This window comes from Myiozetetes cayanensis, unplaced genomic scaffold (genome assembly GCF_022539395.1).
Source record: "Myiozetetes cayanensis isolate MyiCay16 unplaced genomic scaffold, myiCay2020 scf18, whole genome shotgun sequence".
Lineage (NCBI taxonomy): Eukaryota > Metazoa > Chordata > Aves > Passeriformes > Tyrannidae > Myiozetetes > Myiozetetes cayanensis.
The window spans coordinates 4732444-4756640 of NW_026087389.1; the positions used below are offsets into that span (position 1 = coordinate 4732444).

The window sequence follows — 24197 nt, forward strand, 5'->3', positions numbered from 1 at the left end:
TATACCATGACATTGCAGCAACACAGGACTCACAGGCAACCAACAAGCACCCTTAAAAGGCCTGCAGATTAAAATAATACAGTGCAAGCTTCATGTGTGACAGTGAATGAGATGGGAAACTTCATCTGAAGACAATGAAGCATCAGAGCCCCTGTTTAATAGACAACTCAACTTATCAAGCTTCAATACTTCTTTTAGCTGCCTTATTTCAATTTGAAAACTAACTTTTGGTAGGAAAAATGTTCATTACAGAGGAGGGGTTTTGCCTTCTAGTCATTTTTTTTAGGTCCCTCCCTAGCATTTTATTTTGGGGCACGATGAGAAGCTGGGCAAAATCTTTCTCCCCAGTACATCAACAGTACCTCCTAAGTTACACCAAGAAGAATCCACAGCACAGTACTCTTTTTCTGTAACTCCTTTGTGTGTTATGCCTCTGTGTACCAAAAGAACTGGACCTCTGGATGTACCTATAAATAATTGTTGTCAAATGGAATAAGACCATTCACCTCTAAACTCGTGGCTGAAATCTCATCAAATGGCTGAGAGCAGTCTCTGTGTTTGACACCACCTGAGACCACTGTGACACCTTCCTGCAGTTATGTGACAACATGAAAAATTCATTATCCCACTCAGGAATAACTGGGACCTTTATTTGTAGAGCAGCTGTAGAGAGGTCAAAGCCTGAAAGGATTTCAGAGAAAGTAAGCAAAAAAAAAAAAACCAAAAAAAAAGGCCTGAAAGTTGTAGGGACTCCAGCAAAAACTGGTTTTTTACTTGGTTAAACAGTCAAAAGCAGTATTAGACTATACCACTCATACCAGACTTGCTCATAACCCCTTCTCCTGGCTCCCAGCAGCCATATTCTGATACTCAATTTGAAAGACAGCCTCCCTCTTTAACCACCCTCTGTCAAAATGCTTGTTCTAAAAGCTGATGGTACAGACAGGGCCCTACACTAGTTGCAGAGAATGTATTTTTTCCTGCTAAGCCATCCTCATGGCAACAGCCAGAAATACCCTTCAGTAACCCGTACGTGTCAACAAGCTCCATTCCAGCCCAGGCTGTTTGGTATAGCAGTTATTTCACAAGTCTCTGGTGGGACTGTAAATTCTGGCAGTGTCAAATACATTTCCTTTTATTACAAAACCCATTTTGAAGCCATCAGAAAGATTTCTCATTTGTAAACTAGCACTTCTATATTTAGAATATTACTTGGATTACAGATTTATTTTTTCTTCCTGACACTGCAGAAATTGGAGAAAAATAAAAGGCAGGAACACTAGCAGAGGCAAACAGGCAACTTCTCAAATACTGGAAAAAGGTTTAAGTTCTTGGAGAAGGGAACTGCTCCTCTGGATTTGAAGGAATGGCCCAATTCACAACTTGCAGATGAAACACTGTCCCTGACATCACCCCTCTGTAAAATGGAAACTCTTCCTCTGGCCAGGCTAACCCTGCAACGTGACTTGTGGTCTGCTTCAGAAAGCAAAGGGTCAAGGCATTACAGGGATGTGGGGTGAAAAAACAAAGATCCATAAAGTACCCAGTTGGGACAGGACCATAACTCACTTCCATAACTCCCCATTTCTTCTCTGCTGAAAGTATAAATGCAGTCTACTGACCCCTCAGCCAAACCAGGGGAAGCAGATCCCCCTCACAAGGCATCTGCTCCCCAAAGGCAAGAGCCTTTTAGAAGTACTGGACTAAGTTGTTTTAAGTTTTAACATGTAGAGTGAAGCACATCATGGCATTGCCTTTGCAAGTCAAATATAATACGAAAAATAGTTGATGGAAGTACAGATTTCAGTTTTTCAACTGAACTAATGCATTAGGAGAATAAAGAAGTCTCCTGTATATGCCAAGATGAGCACAGCTTGCCATGACAGACCTCTAAATAAATTCTAAACCAAACTAAAAACCATGACTAACAGGATAACGACTAATAGCCCATGTAAAGCAAAGCTTTTTTTATGGACTCAGGAGATTTCGAGGTCTTGGACTGAATTCTCCCAACTTAGATGTGCCTTTTTTTTTTCATCAATTCTGGATTAACTGGTTCAATTATCCTCTCAGAGTAAACCATATCCAAGCTTTTGATTCCTTGACTAGAACCTGCTCTGCAGCTAAAACTAATACCAAGGCCTACCCAAACAGCTCGGTACAAATAAACTGGGGGAGGGCTGCATACACTAGTTCCCAGATCTCTGGGTATACTTTTTTAGGGGGAGGGCACTGTTCCAATAGTTTCTTAAAATTACAGCAGCAGAACAGTGTGAAGCTGGGTGGCACAGAGCTGCCAACACATCAAGCATTTGCAGTGATTCATTAGTCCAGACTTGGACGACTTGTTCCCGGATTTGAAACGACAGAGGAAGGAACTAGACTTCCAACCTGCCAGAGCTCGGCCGATTGGTTCCCAAATTCCAGGTGTTGGGCGAATTCATGGAATAATCACAGTCACAGTCCATCCAGCTCAGCACCGTGTCTCAAGTCCAGCTATTCTCTAAACTCTTCTCCCCTTGCAACACTCCAGCATCCACAGTTACTAACCAAGAGACAGAGTAACCCCAGTCCAGTTCCCTTCAGTGTCTGGTCTGTCCATGAAACTGCCCAATCTTCTAAGTCCAGTAGCATGAACTCCTTCCAGAGCCTCCTGAGCAACCCAATTCACGTGTTAACTACCTGTTTAAGCTTATTTTTTCCCCCTACAAACCTGTATTATTGTATTTCCTGTTTTTACTTTTATTTTAATCTAAGCAAGTATCTTAAACAATGGAAAAGTGGTTTGCATCTTGAAGTCATAGTCATTAACTGGTAAAAGAGAGAATAAACCAAGAGAACAGCCATTTGTGAGGGACCACTTTGATGGTTCGGCATTTGTATTCAATCATCATCTAACTTGTCTGCCTAGGTATTTTTTTGAATGAAAACATTACCATAGTTTCCTATTTACTGAACCCTAATCTTTGTCTGGTTTTCCTATTAAACGTTTTTCCAGGCTTCCATCCTCCCTTTCCCCAGAGAAAGGGTCTTTGAAAACTTTTTATCAAATGTAATGTATAATTTAGCCTGATGTAGCTATTTCCAGATGGCCTCCAATGCAATGAATTTATGCACTCACCACGAATTTTCCAATGGAGAAGAAACAAATGGAAGCAAGACAGGATTTCTAAAGCAAGAACCTTGCAAGTACCTCAGGAATTACGATACTTAGTTTCTTCTAATAAAATCACACTGAATTAGATTCAATTCACAGAGATACCAAACACTCCCAGTGACTTCACCCTTGTCTCTAACCCAAACAGCTTTTTCATGGAAAGAGAGCCACAGCACATGCAGGTATTCAGACTGTTGGCACACCTTACTGGAATCTCTTGCCTGAAAATCCAGCCATTAACATATGGAGGAACTGGAGCAAGCGTTTCTATTTTTATCATACACCATCTTTTCTGAGTTATCATTTTCCCTGCATTAAAGGTATTTGGCAAAACAGGCAGAAAACCATAAATTAGGAGCAAGAATCACAGCACAAAGCTTAGCCTTCCCATCAGTGTGATGGCACTGTTTTCTCTGTAGAATCCTCATTCAAGTTGTGTGCTGCACAGTACAAATATTCCTGCAAAAGGAGCTCCTGGACAGCACTATCAGGCAGCTCTTACAGGAGGGCAGCCTCAAAAGTCAGGAGACAGATCTCCAGGTTCCTGTCTAACACCAGAAGTCAGTATTTTTCTGGTTTCATTACAACAGGTTTTGTCACTTCAACACAGACACTGCTTCCTTTGCATGTCACATCCTAACTGAGATCCTACACCTGTCCAAGGCCCTGCTATTGTGAATCTCTGGATGATACTGAACCACCAGAACTACCCAAGGGGACAGGGCTGGGATCCAGACCCATGGGTTCCTGATGATCGAGAAGAAAATCTGCAAGTTGCTCACCAGAAATGCCACCTTTCCCCAATGACATCTGCTCAGTGCTTTATCCCACTTACAGAAGTACCTCCTCAGAGGTACCTCCAAGTGTACCTGCCCTGCCACCCTCCACCACATCTGCCAAGAGGTCCTTCCTGGGCAGGACACTGACCAGGGTTTTGCCAACAGCAAGGCAGTGGGTGCACTAGGACTCCATCCCATCACGCTGACAGCTCTGCCTCATTGTTTCCCCCTTTAGCCATCTGCTTCTCATGTCTTATTCTCACACTGCAGATCTGCTGTGAAGCAGCCCACCACCTTCCTTCGTGCTCACACAGCACCTACCAGCAGCACAGGACACTGGGTCCCAGCAGGGATCCTTGCTGTTACAGTAGAATAAGTCACAACACACAGAACAAAAGCTGTTTACAGAAGACGTTGTTGTTGAGCTTCCCAGATATACTGTTGACAAAATAATGTCACATTTCATCATAATTTCCCTGATGTGTGCCAACTTCAGAGGAGCCCTTTGCAACCAGCACAGCTCCAAAGCACCCTGTATCAGTCGTCGGTCTATACTCAGAGCTGTTGAGGAGAAACAAGGTTTATATTCTGATTAATTGTTCAGGATGAAAATATGGGCTCTGACATAACGTAATAGCTATTTTGGCACAACTTTTGAGGAGCATGAGTAAGCAGCCTCTCCTAATTGATGTGCAGATCCTGGAGTGGGTAGTAACTGCATAATAGCTTCATGTTGTCTTCTGAAAGTTAACACAGATGTGAACCCTGTCAAACTAGTCCACAGTTACCAGCAGCAGCTACTCACTGGAAGAATTTAACCCCATTTCATCCACTATCTACATTATCTGTCTTCCATGGAAAATGGATTAACACAGTAAGACTTGGATGTTACAGCCTCAGTCAGTCCAAAGGATTCCAGGCCTCAGGGGTGGCAGGAGGGCTCCCTTGGCTAAACAAGTTGCCATTCAGCAGCTGAGCGGCCAGAGCAGCCACGTGTGCTGAGAGAGGACAGCCAAGGTGTACTAAGACAGCTTAGCTTAGTCTGTGGTCAGAGAGGTTTGTGTTAACCTGCATTACGTGATATTTGCTACAAACCAGGACTTTGCACACAGATAACTACTGCAGCAGAGCTGACAGCAGTAAATTATTAGTCAGAATTAACTAAACTATGCATGAGCTGTAAGATGATTAGCTCAGTGAGACAGTATATTTGGGTCATGGTTCCTATGGAGTAAGCATAAAGCTCAAGAAGAGAGTCCTGGCAGGTTAACAGAACACTGGTATATGCTTCTCATTCATTTAAGAAATTCAGTATGTCAAGAATCAGTCACAAAGACATCAAACTGGACTCACTGGTAAAGGTATGCACTGGCTGTAAGGTACCTGTTACACTTTCTGCTGGCATGATGATTTTAAGACATTCAACCGCATACAAAGAAACAACCACAGGCCAGCAACCATACAACTCACACATCACCTTTATCATGTTTTTGTAAGGTCAGCAGTATGATTTCCATCTAACCCAGCATAACTGCAAGCTGCTACAGCAGGAGGAGTCTTGCCCACAGTCTGGCTCTCAACCCTCCCTTGGGTTGGGTCTTGTAACTGTGTGGCCGTATTACGAGTCCGTCCTGTAAGCACATGGAAAATTTTTTATTTTGAGCATGTGTGGTCCTTTCCCATTGAATCAGCAAGATAAACCAACTCTCCTTACAGCCATTTAGCAGCCAGCTCCTTCACAGGACTGTGGTTCAAGGCACAGACGGGCAGGGCCAGACCTTCCAGCAGCGGCCAGAGGAGATCAGGTGGAGCACAAAACCACACCCCGCCTAGTGCAGAGTCCTTCTGCCAGCATTTGTAAGGTGAACTTTTACCCCACATTACTGCCTTGGAAATAAAGTAGCCAAGTAAGTGATAAGAGGTTATGTCTTCCCTTAAATCACCCAAATGATAGAGAAGACAAAGCCTCTGATTTCACATACCTAAGCTACAGAGGAGATAGCCGGAAAAACACCCAACCTTCTGCATCTTTGCCTCTGACATCTTCTGAAGCAGACAATGACAAAGAAATGGTAAAAGTGCACTTCAATATGGGAATGCACATTACAGGGCAAAAGCATGATAGCCAGCATTGCTCTGCAGATTCCTTTGTGTTCATGTTCTGAACTGGAGCTCTTACACAGTCTCTGATTCCCTGACCAAAAAAAAAAAAGGTGAGTAATCAACGTTTTGCAAATGCAATGCTCAGTAGAAAAGGGGAAAGCTGCCCCTTATCCCTGAGGTCACGCAAAACTCCTGGGCAGCAGAAACTGGTGCACTTTTCCAGGCTGTCAGAAGGACTGTACATTATATCCAAAGGCAAGTCAGCCTGTATGGTACTGGTATGATGCCAGCAGTCCAGCCCTGAAAAGCACGGGACTTACCAGTTGGCACATACTCCACACATATGTGCAATAAACCTGACGCTTTCTGGGGAAAATTAAACACCTCTGCCCTTGCACAGCAGCTCTGCTGCAGCACACAGCTGTACTCAGTGCTGAGAGCAGTTAAACAGTCCTCTTGCCAGAGGAGCTGGGGACTTTTAACAGTAATGGTTGTGGTAGGATGTAAAATACAGGTACTACCAAATAAATCACAAAGACTGGGCCAATTTTTGTGAAGGAATTCTGCTGCCTGCAGGTGTAATTCTCCTTCCATTTACCACCCTTCTGTGCCTCTCTGCCACGATAAACTCTGCAGAATATCCTGGAGTTTGGGTTCAGTCTTCAGTGCCAGCAGAGAAGGGGATCTCAGCTATTAGGCCGTATCACCCAGCTGGACCAGGTGTCCCTCCATCTTCATACACTCTTCTCCCAGCCTCTGCAAATGCCTCAAACCTTTTGGAAGTTGTACTGTCACAGCCATCCCATGCTCAGATTTCACAAAAAGCTGTACAATATACCTAAGTGCAACAAAAAGTCAGTGTGCAACATCAGAAATCCTGACTCCATTACTAATTCCCAATTCAATTCAGAACATCCCTTAACCATGCAAATGAAGAGGCAAGGCGGTGCCTTCAAAATGCTTTTCATTAAGAACTCAGCATCGAGCACAGCTCCCCATAAACTGCATATAATCAAATTTCTGCACTACCCTGTTTCAGCTTCTCATTACTGCATATCTTTCATGTTTTAATTCACATGACATTAGATTTGCTGCACTAAATGAGCACCTTCTGAACTCCAGAATAAAATGGAGGTTAATTACTAAACCAAATTTTTAAGTGAGAGTAAAACTCTATTAATGCCTAAAGCAATGCTAAACTTGACAACTTAATTGAAGTTAAGCATTGCAGAGTTAAACTGCCCCAACAGCTTTATTCAAGCAGCAGCTCACACAGTGAGACCTCCCAGGACCCAGCTGACAGGATTCCTCCTGCTCTGGAATCTCGCATTTGAAGTGAGATACTCCAGTGGAATTTTGTGATGGCCTCGCGAGCAGATGTCCAGAACCTCTCCCCCCATCTGCTTCTCACCTGCCTGGAACACATCACTGAGCCTTAGAATGAAGGAGGGAAGACAAAAGCAATGGGGTAAAAAAAGCTCTCGCTTCAGGTCGTACACGCAGAGGCAAAAACTACTGTCAAGATCTGCCAACATTCAGCATGCACAGGGTGTTAATTTTGTCACCAAAGCACCTAACAGCTAACTATGCCATAAACACACTGAGAGTGCAGCTATTGCTGTCCACTGTTTACCATCCAAAGTCGCTCCCATTTACACAGGAAAATCCTGAAAGGACTGCATGAACGTAGACATCATCCTCACCTACAAACCTGAAGTAAGAGTGACCACTGAGTCTACTGTGTGTCAGGTTTGTCTGGAGCTTCAAGACGGTATTACATAATCAAGCCTCTTCCCCAGAAAGTGCTACTTTGGGAAACCACCTCTAACTTTCTGCTTATTTCTCAACAGTTATTGTAAATGCAAAAGGAACAAAGTCTGGAGCAGTAAACATGGTTTATTTTCTACACTTGACGTTATGCTATTGCCAGTCAACTCCAATTAGCCAAACATGTCAGAGCTTGAGAATACAGAGAAACAAATGCAGCCTCAGAAAACACAGGCTGGGGACTGTAGCACACAGTCATCTCAGTGTCTGAAACCAAGTAAATCAAGTAAGACTGCTATGGCCTAGGACTGGACTCTTGCTATTGACAGTGTCATTAAAGATTTTAATTTAATTGCTACACTTTTTTTTTACCCTGGAAGAAACCTCTGAAGTAAAATTTTCCAGTCATTCCAGTAAACTTTTCTTTAAGCTAAAGAACATATTCTGTTAGATCTCTTGACTTGCTGGCACTTGAAGCTGCCAAAAGCAATCTGCACAAAACTGAAAAGCAGTCCTATAGACAGTCTAGACAAGATCAGTCCCAACTGAAGATTAGATACTCAATTCCACATGATATTTATTTAATATACCTTGGCTGAACTGCACTGTATGCAGTCCTGATGAACAGAAACAGCTACAGGCCACAAAAAGGCACTTTGTGCACAGCACACTGAGGAGCTGCTTCTAGATTTATCCCAGAGCATGGAATGGCCAAAGTTCATGTTTACTATGTTAGAAGTAATTTCAACTTCAGTGTATGAATTCGTAGCAGACAAGTTAGTGCTGGTGCATCAAAGAGCAGGAATATTTTAGTCAACAGCTTCATGGAATTATTATATGTTAAACAGCCAAGATAACATCACAAGCGATGAGCATCTGTCAAATGCTTTGCACAAACAACACCAAGGCACAATTTTGCAGCACTGGACACAACCTCTGCACTGAAGTGCTTATTAAATGCAACGTTATGTTGAAGAGTGCTTTGCATCCCTCCACAATGAGGAATGGTAGAGCTAAAAACTAGTCCGTGTCAAACAAGACTGAATCAAGAGGAGTAAGAAAACCTGCCAGCCCTTGAGCCACGACTTAAAAGGACAGAGAAATTTTGCCCACAAGGTCTTTAACTAAACCTGTACAATCCAGTGCTTTTAGAGCAAATCCCAGCAGTTGAGATAAGAAACATAACCCCTTGTCTTACTTCAAAAAGCAAAGCTGAACGAGTGTAATTTGTGCAGCTGCCTGCATACTCCACATTGTGACACAGGAGTCAGAAAACAGTTTATATGTAACTCAAAAAAAACCCTGCCAAACCACAAACAAAAAAACCCACACTTTTTTTTTTTTTTACTGTGAGGGTCATCAATACTGGAACAGGTCACCCAGAGAAGTTATGAATTCTCTGTCTTTGAAGATACTCAAAACCCAACGTGACGTGCCTCTGAGCCACTACTCAGTGATGAGCAATGGAGCTGGACAAGATGATCTCCAGGGGTGTCACCTCAATGACTCTGTGAGTCTGCAAAGCCACTGGGAAAAACTTCAGACTGTTGGAAATAACCCTGTTCCAAACCTTCAGATCCTGTCCATGTGACACCCAGTAACAGACTTGACAGTGTTGTGGTTGGCTTTGAGAACAACCCAGTCTGGATGCAGAAAGCTGTGGTCACATCCAGCTCCTTTTCCAGAGGAGCCACAAAAGCACTTGCTATCACAGTAGGCAAACACACATGTGAGGGCTAAAGGAACTGTTCTTCATGATAGAAGCACATGCAAATCTAAATACTCATCTCAAACCATCTCATCAGGACATCACAAATAAATGGGCAGTTAGGTCTTTTGGTAGAAAAAGAAAAAACACCAACAAAAAACCCAGTTGATAATGCTCACCCTCTGCTAAACAGACTCTGCTGAAAGTCAGTTAATTCTGCATCTCGTGTTGAAAAGATTATGCATTTATCTTCTTCTAGTGGGATATTTTACTTTTCTAAGTAGTATTTCAATGAAAAGTGGAACATATTAAAACCACAGTGTCGGGCTGAGAAGTACATCAGCTTTAACAGCCTGCCATATGCTGAACACTCTTCTCCCAATCCAACAACACGGATTTCAGTTCAAATCAAGAGCTGAAACTGAAGCACAAATAGAGCAGAACAGAACAGCTCACATGCTTAAGGCCCACTGGATCAGGGTAGAGCACTCTTGTGTTCAAATCTACAAGCACAAAACCAACTGAATTATTTAGTATTCTGAAATAGAGACTATATGGAATTGTTGTGTTGGACAGAGGTCTAATCAAAGTAGATCTTTAAACATATGCTTAACTTCAGCTGGCATTTAATGCTGATCTCTTTCAAAATAGCCTCAGCCTGAACACTGGATGCTTTCTTAGCTTGCAGCTCCCACTACACCAAGGATTTAAAGTACATTTAGGGGGTAGGACAGACAGTGTAGGCATTTGCTCAGGAAGAACGCTTTTTGGAGATACTATATACTATTTTAATATTTCAATGACTTTTACAACCTCCAACAAGCCCAAATTGTTTCTAAAATTCCAGCACATACACACCTCCCTGAATTTTAACACCAATTCTCATCTTCATCTAAAAAAGATGCCGGGAAACAGAAAAGAGCCTGTTCCCAAAAACTACAATAAAATTCAGTAAAATTATCCAGATGATTTTCATTCCACAGAAAATACTAAACCAGCAGTTTACATAGCATAGCATTTTGTAAATACACAAAATAAAGAGAAAACAATACACAAGTGGAAAGTGCAAATGCTGAGCCCATTATATTTTTGTTCCAGCAGAAACGCAGCACAATCAATAGCATCTTGCAGTTCTAGAGCACCCATCTTTCTGCTGCCAGGGGCACTCTGCAGCTTTAAGTGCCACCAAATAAACTGCACACTGCTCCTGGTTCAACCATTAATTCTTCCTGTGCTACATGCAGAAAGGAGGAACTGCCTTCCCACCACTAAACTCCCAAACGCCAGCATTCCCTATAGCACAAGAAGCCAAACAGTACCTACTGAATAACTTATGTACTTTGGATGACTCTGCAAGCAGCCAAATTTAGCAAATTTGCTATTTTCTCCATGGCACAGCCTGATTCTGTGGCTCTCTAAGACAGGGGAAACTGTCTTAGATTAAATAGTGATTAGAGATTTAGAATTTCAAGAGCTGTGAAAGTCCTTGCCACAAAACACGAACCCACTGAAAAGAGATGAGGACAGATACTGCAATTTTCTATGCTGTGCTATTTAATAAATCTCAATGCAAAGGAACTAAATTACAGATGGGAAACAAGCATCGCATAATTATATGACAACACCTGAAATCATTCAAATCCACCACCAGCAGAATCCGAAAACTGATCAGAAAGATCAGCAAAAGATGAGCCATGAAAAAGAATCCCTCTGCAGTCACAGATGGATTCATTCCTTTTACATGGCATCTCACCAAAATGCTTCATAGCAATGGGGCAGGAGTCAACCCCTGGCAGGGGAGGAGACTGACAGCCACATAAACCTGGAGCCCAGAGCACACCTCAAAAACAACAGGAGAAAACAGGCAAGTGAGCAGACCCAGCACTTAAACTGAGTTTCTTACACTGTAAGAAATTACTAAAGCATTTATTCTGTAGATCATTAATGTTTTTCCACACAGTGCTGCTGGTTTCCCTCATCAGCCAGCCAGGAAGGCAGAGACAAGACCGTCACCAGGACCCGCTGAACGCTGCACCACTTGCAGTCAGTGTCCATGTGTCCCTGTCTCTGTGCCTACCCAAAACAGCTGCCCAGGAGAAGTTCTGGGTATGAAAATGGTGAGATCACCTGCTGCTGAAGCCACCATCGAGGTGCTCCAGACTCACTGCAAGAGGCATCTTTTCTCACCAGCCTCCTTTCTAGCACAGCAGAACGGCACTCGGGAACACAACATCACTGGACCTGTTCCTCTTCAGGTCTATTTATAGTCTTAAGTGGTGCCCCAAGGCAAAAGCCCAAATGGTCAAGAGTTTCAAAGAGCAGGTCCCTAAAGATCCCAACTGAGAGCCAAGAACACACCTCCCAGATCAGAGCAAGACACCACTGAACACACAGAGGAGGGAAGTTTTGTCCTGTGGAGATCGTGGTACCCCAGCACAACTCTTACAAGCAGCTTCATTAGCAAGGCTAAGTGAGGGATAATTAACCCTCCTCCGCGAACAAGGACTCCTTTGGAGAGACAGCAATTACTGCCTGCTCAGAGGGATCTCTCCCAGATGCTGTGAGATGGTTGATTCCTTTGGGAAACATCAAAAATGTTGCAAGACCCTCCTCAGCTCTGCAAATGTGCAGCAGCAGCAGGCCCCTTCCATCCAGCCCTGTTTTTGTTGCAGGGGCAGCTTCAGGACCTTTGAGAACCTCATAACAGGCAGATCCATTCTATGATTTTCTACATTACTCAACACACTTCAAAAACACAAAGTCCTTGGTGGCCGACAGCATCTTCAGGGCTCACAGCTCCTGCAGCACAGCTTTGTACAGTATCAAAAGCTGCATTAGCTGGGAACCAAATTATCACTTGCAGAATAGTTTTGCAATTAGATTGAAACTGCAAATTATGCAACAAGCTAAATCAAAAAACAAGTTTATGATACAGACGTAATCTTATTTCATCTCCTGCCTTACTCACATTGCTCCTTTGTAACTCACTTCTACACAGATTCAAGCTTCTCTTGCTGTACCACGAATGATTTCGCATTCCTAAAAATTTAAGCATTCCTAAGAAATAACATATACTTGTTGTCACTCTTAATATCCACCTTTGCCTGAAGCTTCCTCACCAACATATACCACTCTGAGAGGACTTTTGGCCATCAGAATTCATACCACCCTTCAAATTCCTTGCCTTCCTGCAACAGTTCAGGACTCTCTGGTTCCCATAACCCTAAAGCCTTCCTCCCTGCATCCAACTCCCTCTGCCCCAAATAGCACCACTCTTATTTCAAGCAGGTCCCCATATTTCATGCTGTGACCTCAACTACAGAGATTTGGAAAACTACTTTTGAGAAACAGATGGAGCTGAAAACTATCTAATTTCTGAGCACATCTTACTTGCCTCCTGGTAGAGCTGTTCCACTTTGTACAAGTAGCTGTTTTCTGGAGGAGGGTGAGAACCATCCCATGCAAATACTCACTCCCGTGTGTTGCACCAAGCCACTCCTGCCCCTACCAGGCTCAATCAATACTATACAAGGCAAAACGGAGTGGTTTCAGCAAAAAAGACACCTCAAGGAAGTTTATTGGCTTGGGCACTCCAAAGGATGGTGGGCACTTTCAACCCTGTGTCTTGAGTCACAGCCAGGACTGGAACTCAAAACTTCTATGTGCTGAGTGGATAAAGCTGGGGTAGGGGGATGTCACACTACCTGCTCTTCCTCATTTCTGTAAGAGCACACCTGCCTTGGGCACGTCACTCTGAGGAAGGTTCAGCAACAGCTCACCCAGAACCAACAACCAAATCTTCAAGGGACAGCGTCTGGCACCAACCCCAGCCTCTTGCACCCTTCCCTGGCTGGCTCAGCCAATCCCCCACTCCACAGGCCGGTTTTCACAAGCCTTCATTGAATCCACCTTTCCCTCATGAGTTCTTTAAGGAACCCAGACAACCACCTCATGGTTTTGTTTTTTTTTTTTTTTAAATTCCACTAGGCAGAAGAACACATAAAAATGAGATGATGCAATGCTAAACCCAAGCTCCCCTAATGAATACAGCCCTAAGTGTCCAACAGGATGTGACAGGTGGACAGGCAGGCGAGCCGAGTGGGGGATGAGGTCACAAAATGAGCAGTTTGCACAGCACACTACTAATCTTAAATTCCAAACTCATTATGCACAAGCCCAACAAACAAAGGAGCAGCTTAACAGATTTACAATGTACCTTCTCCAAGGGTGGAATAATTATTTATCAGATAGCAACCTTCGTGTTACAACAGCGATAAATAAATAAATGGTCTCAGTAACTCTTCTGAGCCATGCCTGTGGCTTCACTAGACAGACTGACATCTGACTGAGCTTGGGTAGAATTGTAAATATTTGGTACAAATAAAAGAAAGCTTGCTCGATAGAGCAGAAACCCAAACACAGCAGTTAACGGCATCCCAGAGGACACAATGGAAGAGATCCACACCCCCCTGAACTCCTTCCAGCTTTCAATGAACAGCCCATAGGAGTTTTTTCCCCTTTGCTTTTCTGTAAGATCATTCCTTCCTGCATGTGTACACATGTCAATATAATTCTGATTTCATTCTCTCAGGTTGCAACTGTTATTTATCCAGGCTAAAGTTCACAAACATTATAGAAAGGGTTTGTATTCCTAATTTGGCTTTACAGCTGCATAATATCATGCAGAGACACATCCAGAAAAAGCATTTCCAAAGTCATACTTTATACAAACTCTCTCCTTTATTTAGATAAAGCCCAAAGAATCCTGAAAGGAAACAGTAAATGTGCACAAAACATGCTCAGCCAGGCTCTCCCCCTCGGATATCTCAGTGATCCTTCTCCATCTCTGTGACATTATTCCAACCTCCCAGCTAAGCTCCAGGACCACATGTCCCCCTTGCCTATACTCCCAATCTCTCACCATCTGACAGCTTCTGAAGTCTGGTCCCATCTTCTCACCCTGAAACAGTTCCCACCTGATTTACCTCCAATCCCAAGTTTCCTAGCTGGCTGCTTCTCCTCCAGAAAGGATCGCACTAATTCCTATTTTCTTTATGTGTTTACATGTTACAACAGGATGCCTGGCAGTAAGATTAGTAACAATCATTGAATGCTCCCATCTCCATTCTACCAAGCATCCTACATTTGGGACAATCCAGTTGTTCCCACTTCCTACTGCTTTTCTCAGATCTCCAGATCCAAAGTCTCTGCCCTGCGAGGTTTCCTCCATTCATTCCACAGTTTGTGTTGTCACATACTTGCACAGAAAAGAAGCAACATCTCAGCTTTTGGGTTACAGGTTATGTATTATGTTGTCATAGTGCTGCTTTAAACACATTAAACATATTAAACTTGGCAAGCTTCCAGCGCCTAAATACCTCAAAGATGATCAACATCTTTTCAGGAACCCAAAACACTAATATATTCACCTGAATTTCCTCAGAATTCACCACAAATAAACTCTTTAATGTAACAGTAGGCCAAACCAGGCACATAATCCTTGCACACAAAGACAGCCTTTGTAGGTATGAACAGGTACAAACGTCCTTCCAACCCTCCAAAACTTCAGTGGTCTCTTCACAATCAGTCTCACAAGACGGTCTGGGAAGAGCAGACCCCCAGCGTGCTCCACCCAGCCACACCAGCTTAAACAGCAGGTTCAGGTGGGTCTATGCCCACTTTGTGTCAGAAGAGCAGCACAACCAAAGGTGCAACGTACCTGTGCCTCTAGATCACCGTTTTTTGGGGAGCAGCTAAGAAGGATGAATCCAGTTCTTCCCAGAGGTGGGAACAGCTGCATCATCTCCAGTGCAGCTGTTTCCCTCAGCCGTAACGTCCCTATGAAATACCAACTGCAGGACTGGTCTCCAGCCACCTGACACCGTACCTGTGGTGTTCTAGAGCAAGAGAAAAAGGGTCTGAAAAAAAGGCATTTGTTTGCTCTCAGTGCTCATCTCTGCAAGCAACACAGAATCCATAAACTCCACATCTGCAGATGTACGGCTGCCTGCATTGTAAAGGAATAATCTTCATGGGAACTGATTTAAAAAAAAACTTGTTTACTGTTAGAGGCTGTTAATTACAACATTAAAATACTAACCCGAACCCTACATTACACTTGCATTCTGTTTTACATAGGAGTATACGTAACAATCATCACAGCAAGCAGCTCTGTTGGCTCATGCTGGAAGAAGTAATTATATATCACAGGAACACATTTTTGCCCTTCAACCTGCCAGTCCAGTCCATGCAGCAGCTGCAAGCAGCAGGTCAGGGTGGGGGGAGCCTACAGAGCATTTCTACATAATCACCTACCACTGAAGAAAAAAAAAGCTAAAAACCACCAGCCCCTGGCTTGCATGCTTGGCAGAAAGCTGCTAACACAAACATTACAGCAGCCCTTGCAGCAGAGATGTTACCAGAAAAAATGAGCTCGATCCAAAGGCACTGTTAGTGGCTGAAGTATTAGCTAGAAGTTGTACTGCAAGCCTTCCTTAGCAATTTTCACCTTTTTTTTTGCTTGTACCAGTGATACTCACACTATCCTCTTACACATGGACACTACTACGATCTCTCTTAAACCCTTACTCTCTGGTGAAGCCCACTGACATTAATGACTGGGGCCTAGGTAAGTCACAAGATAAAATTCTGGGCAAAGATACTGGGACAGAGCCTTTCAAAAGGCACCCCAAAACTGCAAGTGCCTACCCACAGCGAGCAGAGCCTTGGGGTGCCTAACACTGAAAACAGCATGAAACTTCTGCCTTGGACATGGGCTGGAGAACAGGCTGATCTCTTTCAAGACTTTGGTTCAAGGGAACCTGAGTATTTCACTCTGGACACTCAAAGCAGCGTCAGTTCTTTACAGCTGCTGCAGATAAAGCAATAGCACTGTTATATCATGAATATGCAACAATATTCCCTGTCCCATGCTCTTTTTCTCCCCAGTATGAAATGAAGTGTAAAACTACAAACAAGCCAATAGTTGTGCTGTTACTGTTTAACTAGAGATAATTAAAAAAAAACAACAAAAAAAAAAATCACAGTTCTAATACATGATAGTGATGCAACAGTTAACTGTCCAGCAAAATCTGCTATGCCATGCTGCTTAATCATGTTGCCTTTGTTCCAAAAAAAAATTATACCAAAGACAGTGTATTTTTCCCAAACAAAAACATTACAGACAGTACATTTCAAAAACTTTTTGAATCCAAAATAGAACGAGACAGACAATAATGGCCAAGAGCCTGACCAGCTAATGGAAGTTGGACTCGCATTTTGTTCTCAACACTGAAACAGCAGACCGTTCTCGGAAGACAATTAAAAGCCAACACACAATTTCAAAATTTTTAGCAGAAAAGTAAACAGAAAATTACTCATTCTGCTTCATTTTCAAAGTCTTAAAGTAGGTTGCTTTGGAAAGCAAACCTAGGAACAGGACTGCATAGTTAAGCACCAAAACAGGTTTCTCCTGTACCCTCATTTTTAAGCAGCTGTAGAGATTTCTTCCCATTAAACTTCTAATCACAGAACGTGGTAAGAGGCTGAATTTGTTTGTAAAATAGCACATCTGCAGGTCTCCTCTGCTCCTGCTTCCCAGTTTTCTTCCAGATCCTGACCAAACCGTACAGCAGGAATTAGTCATGCTGCCTACCACCGTGCTGGGAAGGACCTCTGGTACATTGCCCTCAGTGCCAAATAAAAACATACACGGCGCAGAAAAGGCGCTGCAATGACTTCTTAATAACAGTGGGGAAGTTCACAGCAGCCCCAAAAATTCTGGACCAGCAGCTGGTGAAATTACCACCACTACACGTGGGGAAATGAGCAGGACCAGGGGCAGCCCAGCTATCCATCAGCAGGGCTGCACAGGCTTATTTTCAGCCATTTAAAGGACAGAATGTATTGATTCAAATTATCACCTGGATTCTGTAAATCAAACAGAATAGATAGGGAAGCTTCCTGCTCACCAGAAAGGTATGGATTTATTTCAAGCAGAGTGCACATGTACTTACACACAACTAACGGAGCCAGCAGTCTGATAAATAAAAAGAAAACACGTGTGCTTGCTAAAAGATGCACAGTCAGTGCAGCCAGCTCGGCCTCAAAATATCTGTGCCCTCTCTGATCAGCTTGGCAGCCAAACAAAACCCTCCCGAGGAAAGCAGGCCAGGGAAGCAAAAAGGTGACGCTCAATAGTTCATATCAAAGCAAATGCTGAACTGAATTTCATGGGCTATTTCTGTTTCCTTGCTAAATAGCGAAGGCCTACTGCAAATAACAGAGTGAGAGTTTTGCAGGAGAGAAAAGGTCACCCAGGATCTCTCACCACGGAAAATGCTCTGCTACAGGCATGGAGCAGCACCAGCTCCCTGTGTAAAGAAATATACGGAAATACCACTTACTGTCTCCACATGTTTATACAACAGACACTCCAAGTGCAGCCTTTTCTTTTAAGATTGTTTTCAGAAATAAAAAAGTACAAAAAGATGTGGTGAGGGTTTCCTTCCCAGGGAAGCGAATTGGAGGTGCAGAATAAACACGGAATTATTGACTCACTCACAAAAATGTTACCGGAGAGATTTCAGAGACATACTTTTGGCTTAGCTCTACTCCCACTGACGTTGGCTAAGACTTTTACCACTGATTTCAGGCAGTGCTAGCCTACGTAGCACTTTAAGCTCAGCTATTATTACCTTTCAGTTTAAAATACGTAATGTTCCTCTGTAACAGACGGAAAAATATTTCAGGAACTTTTTAAATCTGTTCCTCCAAGATACATTTTTATTTTTTTATAATCACACTGAGACGCGGTTCCTGGATGCAAGAACATGTGACCTGTTCTAAATAAAGGATATTTTCCACTTCTTGCACAACTGGAACAGATATAAGCAGTAGCTTGAACAAACTGCATTGCAGAACCCAACCAGAATATAAAACACTTGAATAAGATCCATAAATAGCAGTAATATGAAAAGACTACCTCCAATAGGCACAAACTCAATGTTAAGCCTAATGTAATCAAGTTCAAACTCAATCACGCTGCAAAGTTCATTTACAAAATTAAATTTGATCATCTGCAGGCTAAGGCACTAAGGCACTTATAGAAGAGTCCTCTCTGGCTCCAGAGTAAGCCCACATTTCAAAAATGTGTGCCTGTCTTTGGTGAAATTCTTATTTCCTCAACAATCACTATGTATTAAAAGGGAAGTTTTAACTAAATCAAGATTTCAGTGTTTAGCACAGCACCAGAAAAGAGGAAAAAAACAAAAAGGAGTGCCTTATAGAGGATCCTAAATGGATAGAGACGAGGCACTGGCTGATATAAGTAAAATATTGAGGGTTTGCATGGAAAAAAAAAAAAAGCCTTTGGACAGTAGGAATGATGAGAATTTTATAAAGACACCACTGCTTTAATAATGACAAACTGTACATCTCAATGCTATTGCTCATAAAACAAAAATAAACTGCCTAAGAAACTATCATGGAAATTAAATGCATTTCCTAATATTTTTTCCACTAAAAATACTTCTGTAACTACATCACTTGGGTGCTTTTTAACCAGTCTGAAAATATAGGCAACAGAAAAGGGCACAAATAGCAGCAATTTACCTGCAGGCTTTATTAAGAGCAAGGTAGTAAATTACAACAATTGACAATAATTTGCTGGCACTTGCGAGGTCGCACAGACAATCCAAGTGGGCACACATTGCGGAGAACAAAAAAATACAGAGAAAAATCAACTGAATATAGAATTTTTTTGCTGCATTTGGCACACCTGGGTTAGTTCAGATTGCCCTGTGTAGGGGCAGAAAGTACAGTCTACCTCCAGGTGCCAGTGTGATACCCAAAACATCACTACAGTAAGCCAAATGATTTAAAGAATCTACATTAGCAATATGACAGATGTAATTTAAGCCTCCAGTGTCCTGCTGACTGTGTGCAGACATGTCAGGGTCTGTGTTTACTTTTGGTAATAAAACTCCATCGATTTCATTGTAAACTGCTTGTACCAGGAAAGAAATCTTATTTGCTTGTTCATTACACAAACACATACATATTTAAGTGTATGTACTTATAGATTAAAGCTATTATCCCTTGGGAATACGGTAGGAGAGGAATAAAGTATGAATATGAGGGGGAAAGAAATAGAGTTCATTGTCTTACTGGCTAGTCTTAAAGTCCAGTTTCCTCCCACAGTGAAAAGTGACTCTGGAGAAACCAAAGCAACTGAAACATCTTCTCAGTTTTCAAAGAGATTCAACCACAGCAAATTCCAGAGAACCCTTGAATGTAGGTAGGGCTTTGCCCAAGGAGCCAGCTTCTGATGAGTCGGAGGGGTTTGGGAAATATGGGTGGAACTGATCTATCTCAGCTCCATGTATTCTTCTCCATCCCCTGTGATTAAAGCTTTTGCTGGGCTTACATTTTAACTTGGCCTCTAGCACTCAATTGTGGCTTGGCCTGAGTTAGTACAGTATTTACTGCAAAAACCTTTTATTATTGGACCCCTTGCGGCTTTGGATTGCAGACTTGAATTATGAAATAGGGATGGAGTAACTGTGAGGGTACACTGGAGAGGAGAAACATTTAACTGGATGTCATGTATTGGAAAACAAGCAATCTGGGAAGAAGCGAATAGGAGAGTTTCACTGAGTGAAGGACAACAATATCGGCAGGGCTGAGTTAAACTGGGCAACAAAAATGTTCTCCCTTGGTTCAGAGCACTGACATTCTTACCTGTTTCTGAGTGGGATGGATTTTCTCTCTACTCACAACTTCAGATGCTGTGGTAAGCCAAGGGTGCTTCTCACCTCTTACAGTTACCAGATCAGAGAAAGCCCTGAATGTTGCTAGGAAATCAGCAGTTCTCACCAGGGAAAAGAGCAGACTGCTGTTTGGACTCAGCTCCTAACATCAGCTCATGCCTCTGGCTTACCTGCTCCCCAGCCACCTTTCCAGAGCCAGGCTGTGGAGAGGGTAAGAAAGCAATTCCCACGGCCACAGTCCCACAACTGCACCACGCTGACCTGCTGCTATTCCACTCACTGCTGTGCAATTACTCCTGATTTACATCCACAAGAGAAAGCACCAGGGTGATGCTGGATACCCTCGATAATCATCAGTCAGACTGGTTTCAGGCCTCAGCAAAGCTGAAGGACTACAGAAGTCCTCTGAGATATGATCATGAAGCAAACAGGTTTGTGAGCAACTTCTGCCTCCTGTTATCATCAAGCTTTATCAGCCTGGCTCCAGGGACAGGTTTATACGGACCCAGCAGGGCCCCTGACTCCTCTGCATCTTCATCTCCCACAAGACCAGGAAGACAACTGAGACTCTACCTTGAGGTAAGAGCCGTACGTGAGCTGGGCAGGCTCCACGCTGAGGTTAACATGTCAGTTCAGTGTCTGCCAGAAAAACCATGGATTGTTATTCCACCCTCAGGGCTCCCTCTTCTCATATACGTGGGTACGTGTGGAGGGACACGAGGCAGAGGGGGGCATGCTGGTCACTTCTCCTACCAAACATCAGGACAGATGTTGGCCTGAGGTACCAGCAGGATGTCAGGATGACAGACACAGGGGTCCCTTTAAACCCAAAGAGTGGGCAGTGCTGGCTGTGCAGGAGTATCAAATAAGGATGTACTGGGGAAATTCAGCACAGGGAAATTTGAAGTGATAACATTTAGAAGACAGTCCAACACTCCAGTGTTTCATTACAGAGTTTATTCACATGCCCCTGAGAGAAGAGAACAACACAGTAATACATTCAGGTCCCAGAGCACCAAGTCACAAGAATTAAAAGTAGTTGCAACATCTGTGCAAGGTCAAATGCAGACCTGCCATCTAAGCTCCAATGCAGACCTGCTTTCTATGCTCCATTGCTCACACCAGGAAAGCACAGACAAACTGCTGACTACAAAGTGGACAACCATAAAGGGAGAACTCCTGCACACCAGTTAGAACCCCCAGCTGGTGCAAACAGGGCTCCTGGACCACAGCACAGTTGTCGGGACTGCTGCACTCCACTGGCGACACAGGCACCGAACCCGAAGCCCTGTGGGTCTCCCAGCTGCCTCCATCACAGCTGGAACTGCTGATGAACCCTCCTCTGCACATTAGCCTGGCCCCCACCTAATTACCTGGATAACGGCATCTTTCCTGCATACCCTTGGGGAGCAAAGGAGTTCTGGCAACTTTGGTTGGATGGCCCCACAGTCTGCACATCACCACTACCTGCAACCTCCCTCAGCAGTACCACAGGTTCAGTGTGAGGTAGGGTTCCTGTGAAGACAGGCCACAGGAGGGGGTCCCAGATCCACTAGCCCTTGTGACAGCGAGAGAATTTTTAACATCTTTTACTACAAGACTTTCAGTGTTTCTGAAACATTCAGAGGATTATCAAAAATTCATGTATTTGCTTTGAAGTGGGTCTGACAGACGGTACAACCTAAAGTCACTCTAGCACAATTATTTTTCAATATTTACCTTCTCATTCATTTTTCAACTGCACACAGATGTACAAAGAGCAGTGTTCAAAACGAAAATATGAATACAGAGACAGGCTAACAACAGACATGATTACAAACACAATACACTTGCAGCAATGACCTTATATTCAGCAGAGTGCTGCTGAGCATAGCACTGAGGTGAAATGGAGGGTTCGTTGAATGAAAAAAGAGGAGGGAGAGGCGTGCCGTCGCTGACAAGGTTGATGTTCAGGGCGCGGGAGAGCACTGACTTTCTTTTTCCAGCACTAGGACGGACAGCGGGTCCCTACCAGCCCTCAAGGGAGAGAAACACAAACACAGAGACCGCCTCATTTCCCTTTACAGAGCATATCTACGCGACGCAGCCGCTCCAGATAAGCAAACAGGGTCTATCTCGGCGAATTAAAAAAAAAAAAAAAAAAACAACACTCTAGTAAGAAAGTGACCTACCTAGCAAGTTTCCAGTCCCCAAGCAATTGCAAGTAACAAACCTACTCTCAAAGTCGCGGGGGGTGAAAGAGGGAGGGAGGGAAGGAAAACAACTAAGAAAAAAAGCCCACCGAGAACAACCTTCGATGCTACAGGACCTGGCAAGCCCCTCGCAGCTCCGCGCTGGCCCCGCCGGGGGGGTCTGGGCCGCGGCGCTCACCGGGGGCAGGTGCGGCCGCCGCCTCGCCCCGCGGCCGGCGGGGGCTGCCCCGGGCACAGCCGGGCCCGCACGGCCAACAATGCCCTTTACATAACGCGGGCCCGGCCCGCCCTCCGCCAACAACGCCGCTATTATGGCAGGAGCGCTGCCGGCCGCCCCGCTGCGCAGCAGCGCCCGCGGGGATGCTCGGCGGGCACCCGCCCGCCCCGCTCCGCTCCGGCCCCGCCGCCCCACCTGCTCTTGAGGGGCTGGCTCTTCAGCTCGTAGTACGTCTTGGGCTCCTCGTGGAACTCCTCGCCCACCTCGAAGTCCGGCACGATCCCCGACTCCGCCTGCATCGTCGCCGCCGCCGCCGCTGCGAGAGGGAGAGACGGGAGGTTACGGCCGCGGCGCCCAGCGAGCCCCGCCGCGCCGCCCGCCCCGCTCCGCTCGGCTCGGCTCGGCTCACACACAGCGCCGCCGCCCGCCCCGCCTGGGACTTGTAGTCCGCCCCGGGGCCGGCCCGGCCGCCTCCGCCCGCCGCGCACTACAACTCCCGCCGCGCCGCCCGGGAGGGAGGGCAGGGCCGCCGCTGTCAGCCGGGAGCGCGGCCCGCCCCGTCCATCCCGCCCCATTCCCTTCCCATCCCATCCCATCCCATCCCATCCCGGCCGGGCGCCACCTGCCGCCCCCTCCCCGCCGGCCCCGCCCCCGCCGTGACGTCACGCTGCTCTGACGTCAGATGTTCCGCGCGTGACGTCACGCTGCCCCGTTCTCCCTCGGCACAGCGCGGAGGGTGAGCCCGGCAATCCCAGACTGACAGAATGGGCTGGGCTGGAAGGGACTTAAAGGCCGTCTCATTCCAGCCCCTGCCATGGGTGCCCTGTTCCACCAGACCAGATTACTCAGAACTCCATCCAGCCCGGCCTTAAACACTTCCAAGGATGGGGCATCCACAACTCCTCTGGGCAAGCTCTTCCAGTGCTTCACCAACCTCACAGCAAAGAACTTCCTCCTAATATCCAATCTAAATCTGCTCTCTTTTAGTTTGATGCTCAAGGTGTGGGAGACCACTGACTTTCCAGCACTAGGACGCACAGTGGGTCCCTAACAGACCACAAAGGAGGGAAACACACACAGAGACTGCCTCATTTCCCTTTACAGAGGGATCCCTGGTCCTGTCACTACATGCTCTTGTAAAAACTCCCTCTCCCATCTTTCCTGTAAGCTCCCTTCAGGTACTGGAAGGGACCAGCACAAAGGGCTCTTCATCTCCCCTTGGGAACATCTGGCACAGGGTCTCATAGGCAGCAGGTGTCCAGCTGCAAACAACATTCCCACATGGCTGCAGACTCAGGAATCAGCCTTGCCAGGGTTTCAGTCAGAGGGGAGTGGAGTAACTCAGGCAGGGGAGGGTGTGACAGGTTTGAATGCCAACAGCAGAGATCAACTGATGACAGTGTGAGACATTTACGGTAACTTTCTTTGCCAGGTACAAAAGCAATGGGTGTTTGCATCCCAGGACTTTGCACTTTTCCAATTAAGTTCCCAGCACGAGAACCTCC

The 24197-nt window shown here is 44.8% G+C and overlaps 1 protein-coding gene across 4 annotated transcripts in view; it reads right to left on the minus strand.

Moving 5' to 3' along the window:
- The window catches only part of MITF (melanocyte inducing transcription factor), a 101868-nt gene extending 78743 nt beyond the window's left edge, over positions 1-23125 (minus strand). For 2 of the 4 annotated variants that reach the window (XM_050312682.1, XM_050312680.1), the window contains exon 1: positions 22888-23121. In XM_050312682.1, coding sequence (XP_050168639.1) covers positions 22888-22991 — 104 coding nt within the window. In that variant the 5' untranslated portion in view covers positions 22992-23121. Of the gene's footprint in view, positions 1-22887 lie in introns of all 4 variants that reach the window. The other 2 variants (XM_050312681.1, XM_050312679.1) reach the window with 2 other exon arrangements.
- Between the last annotated feature and the right edge of the window lie 1072 nt (positions 23126-24197).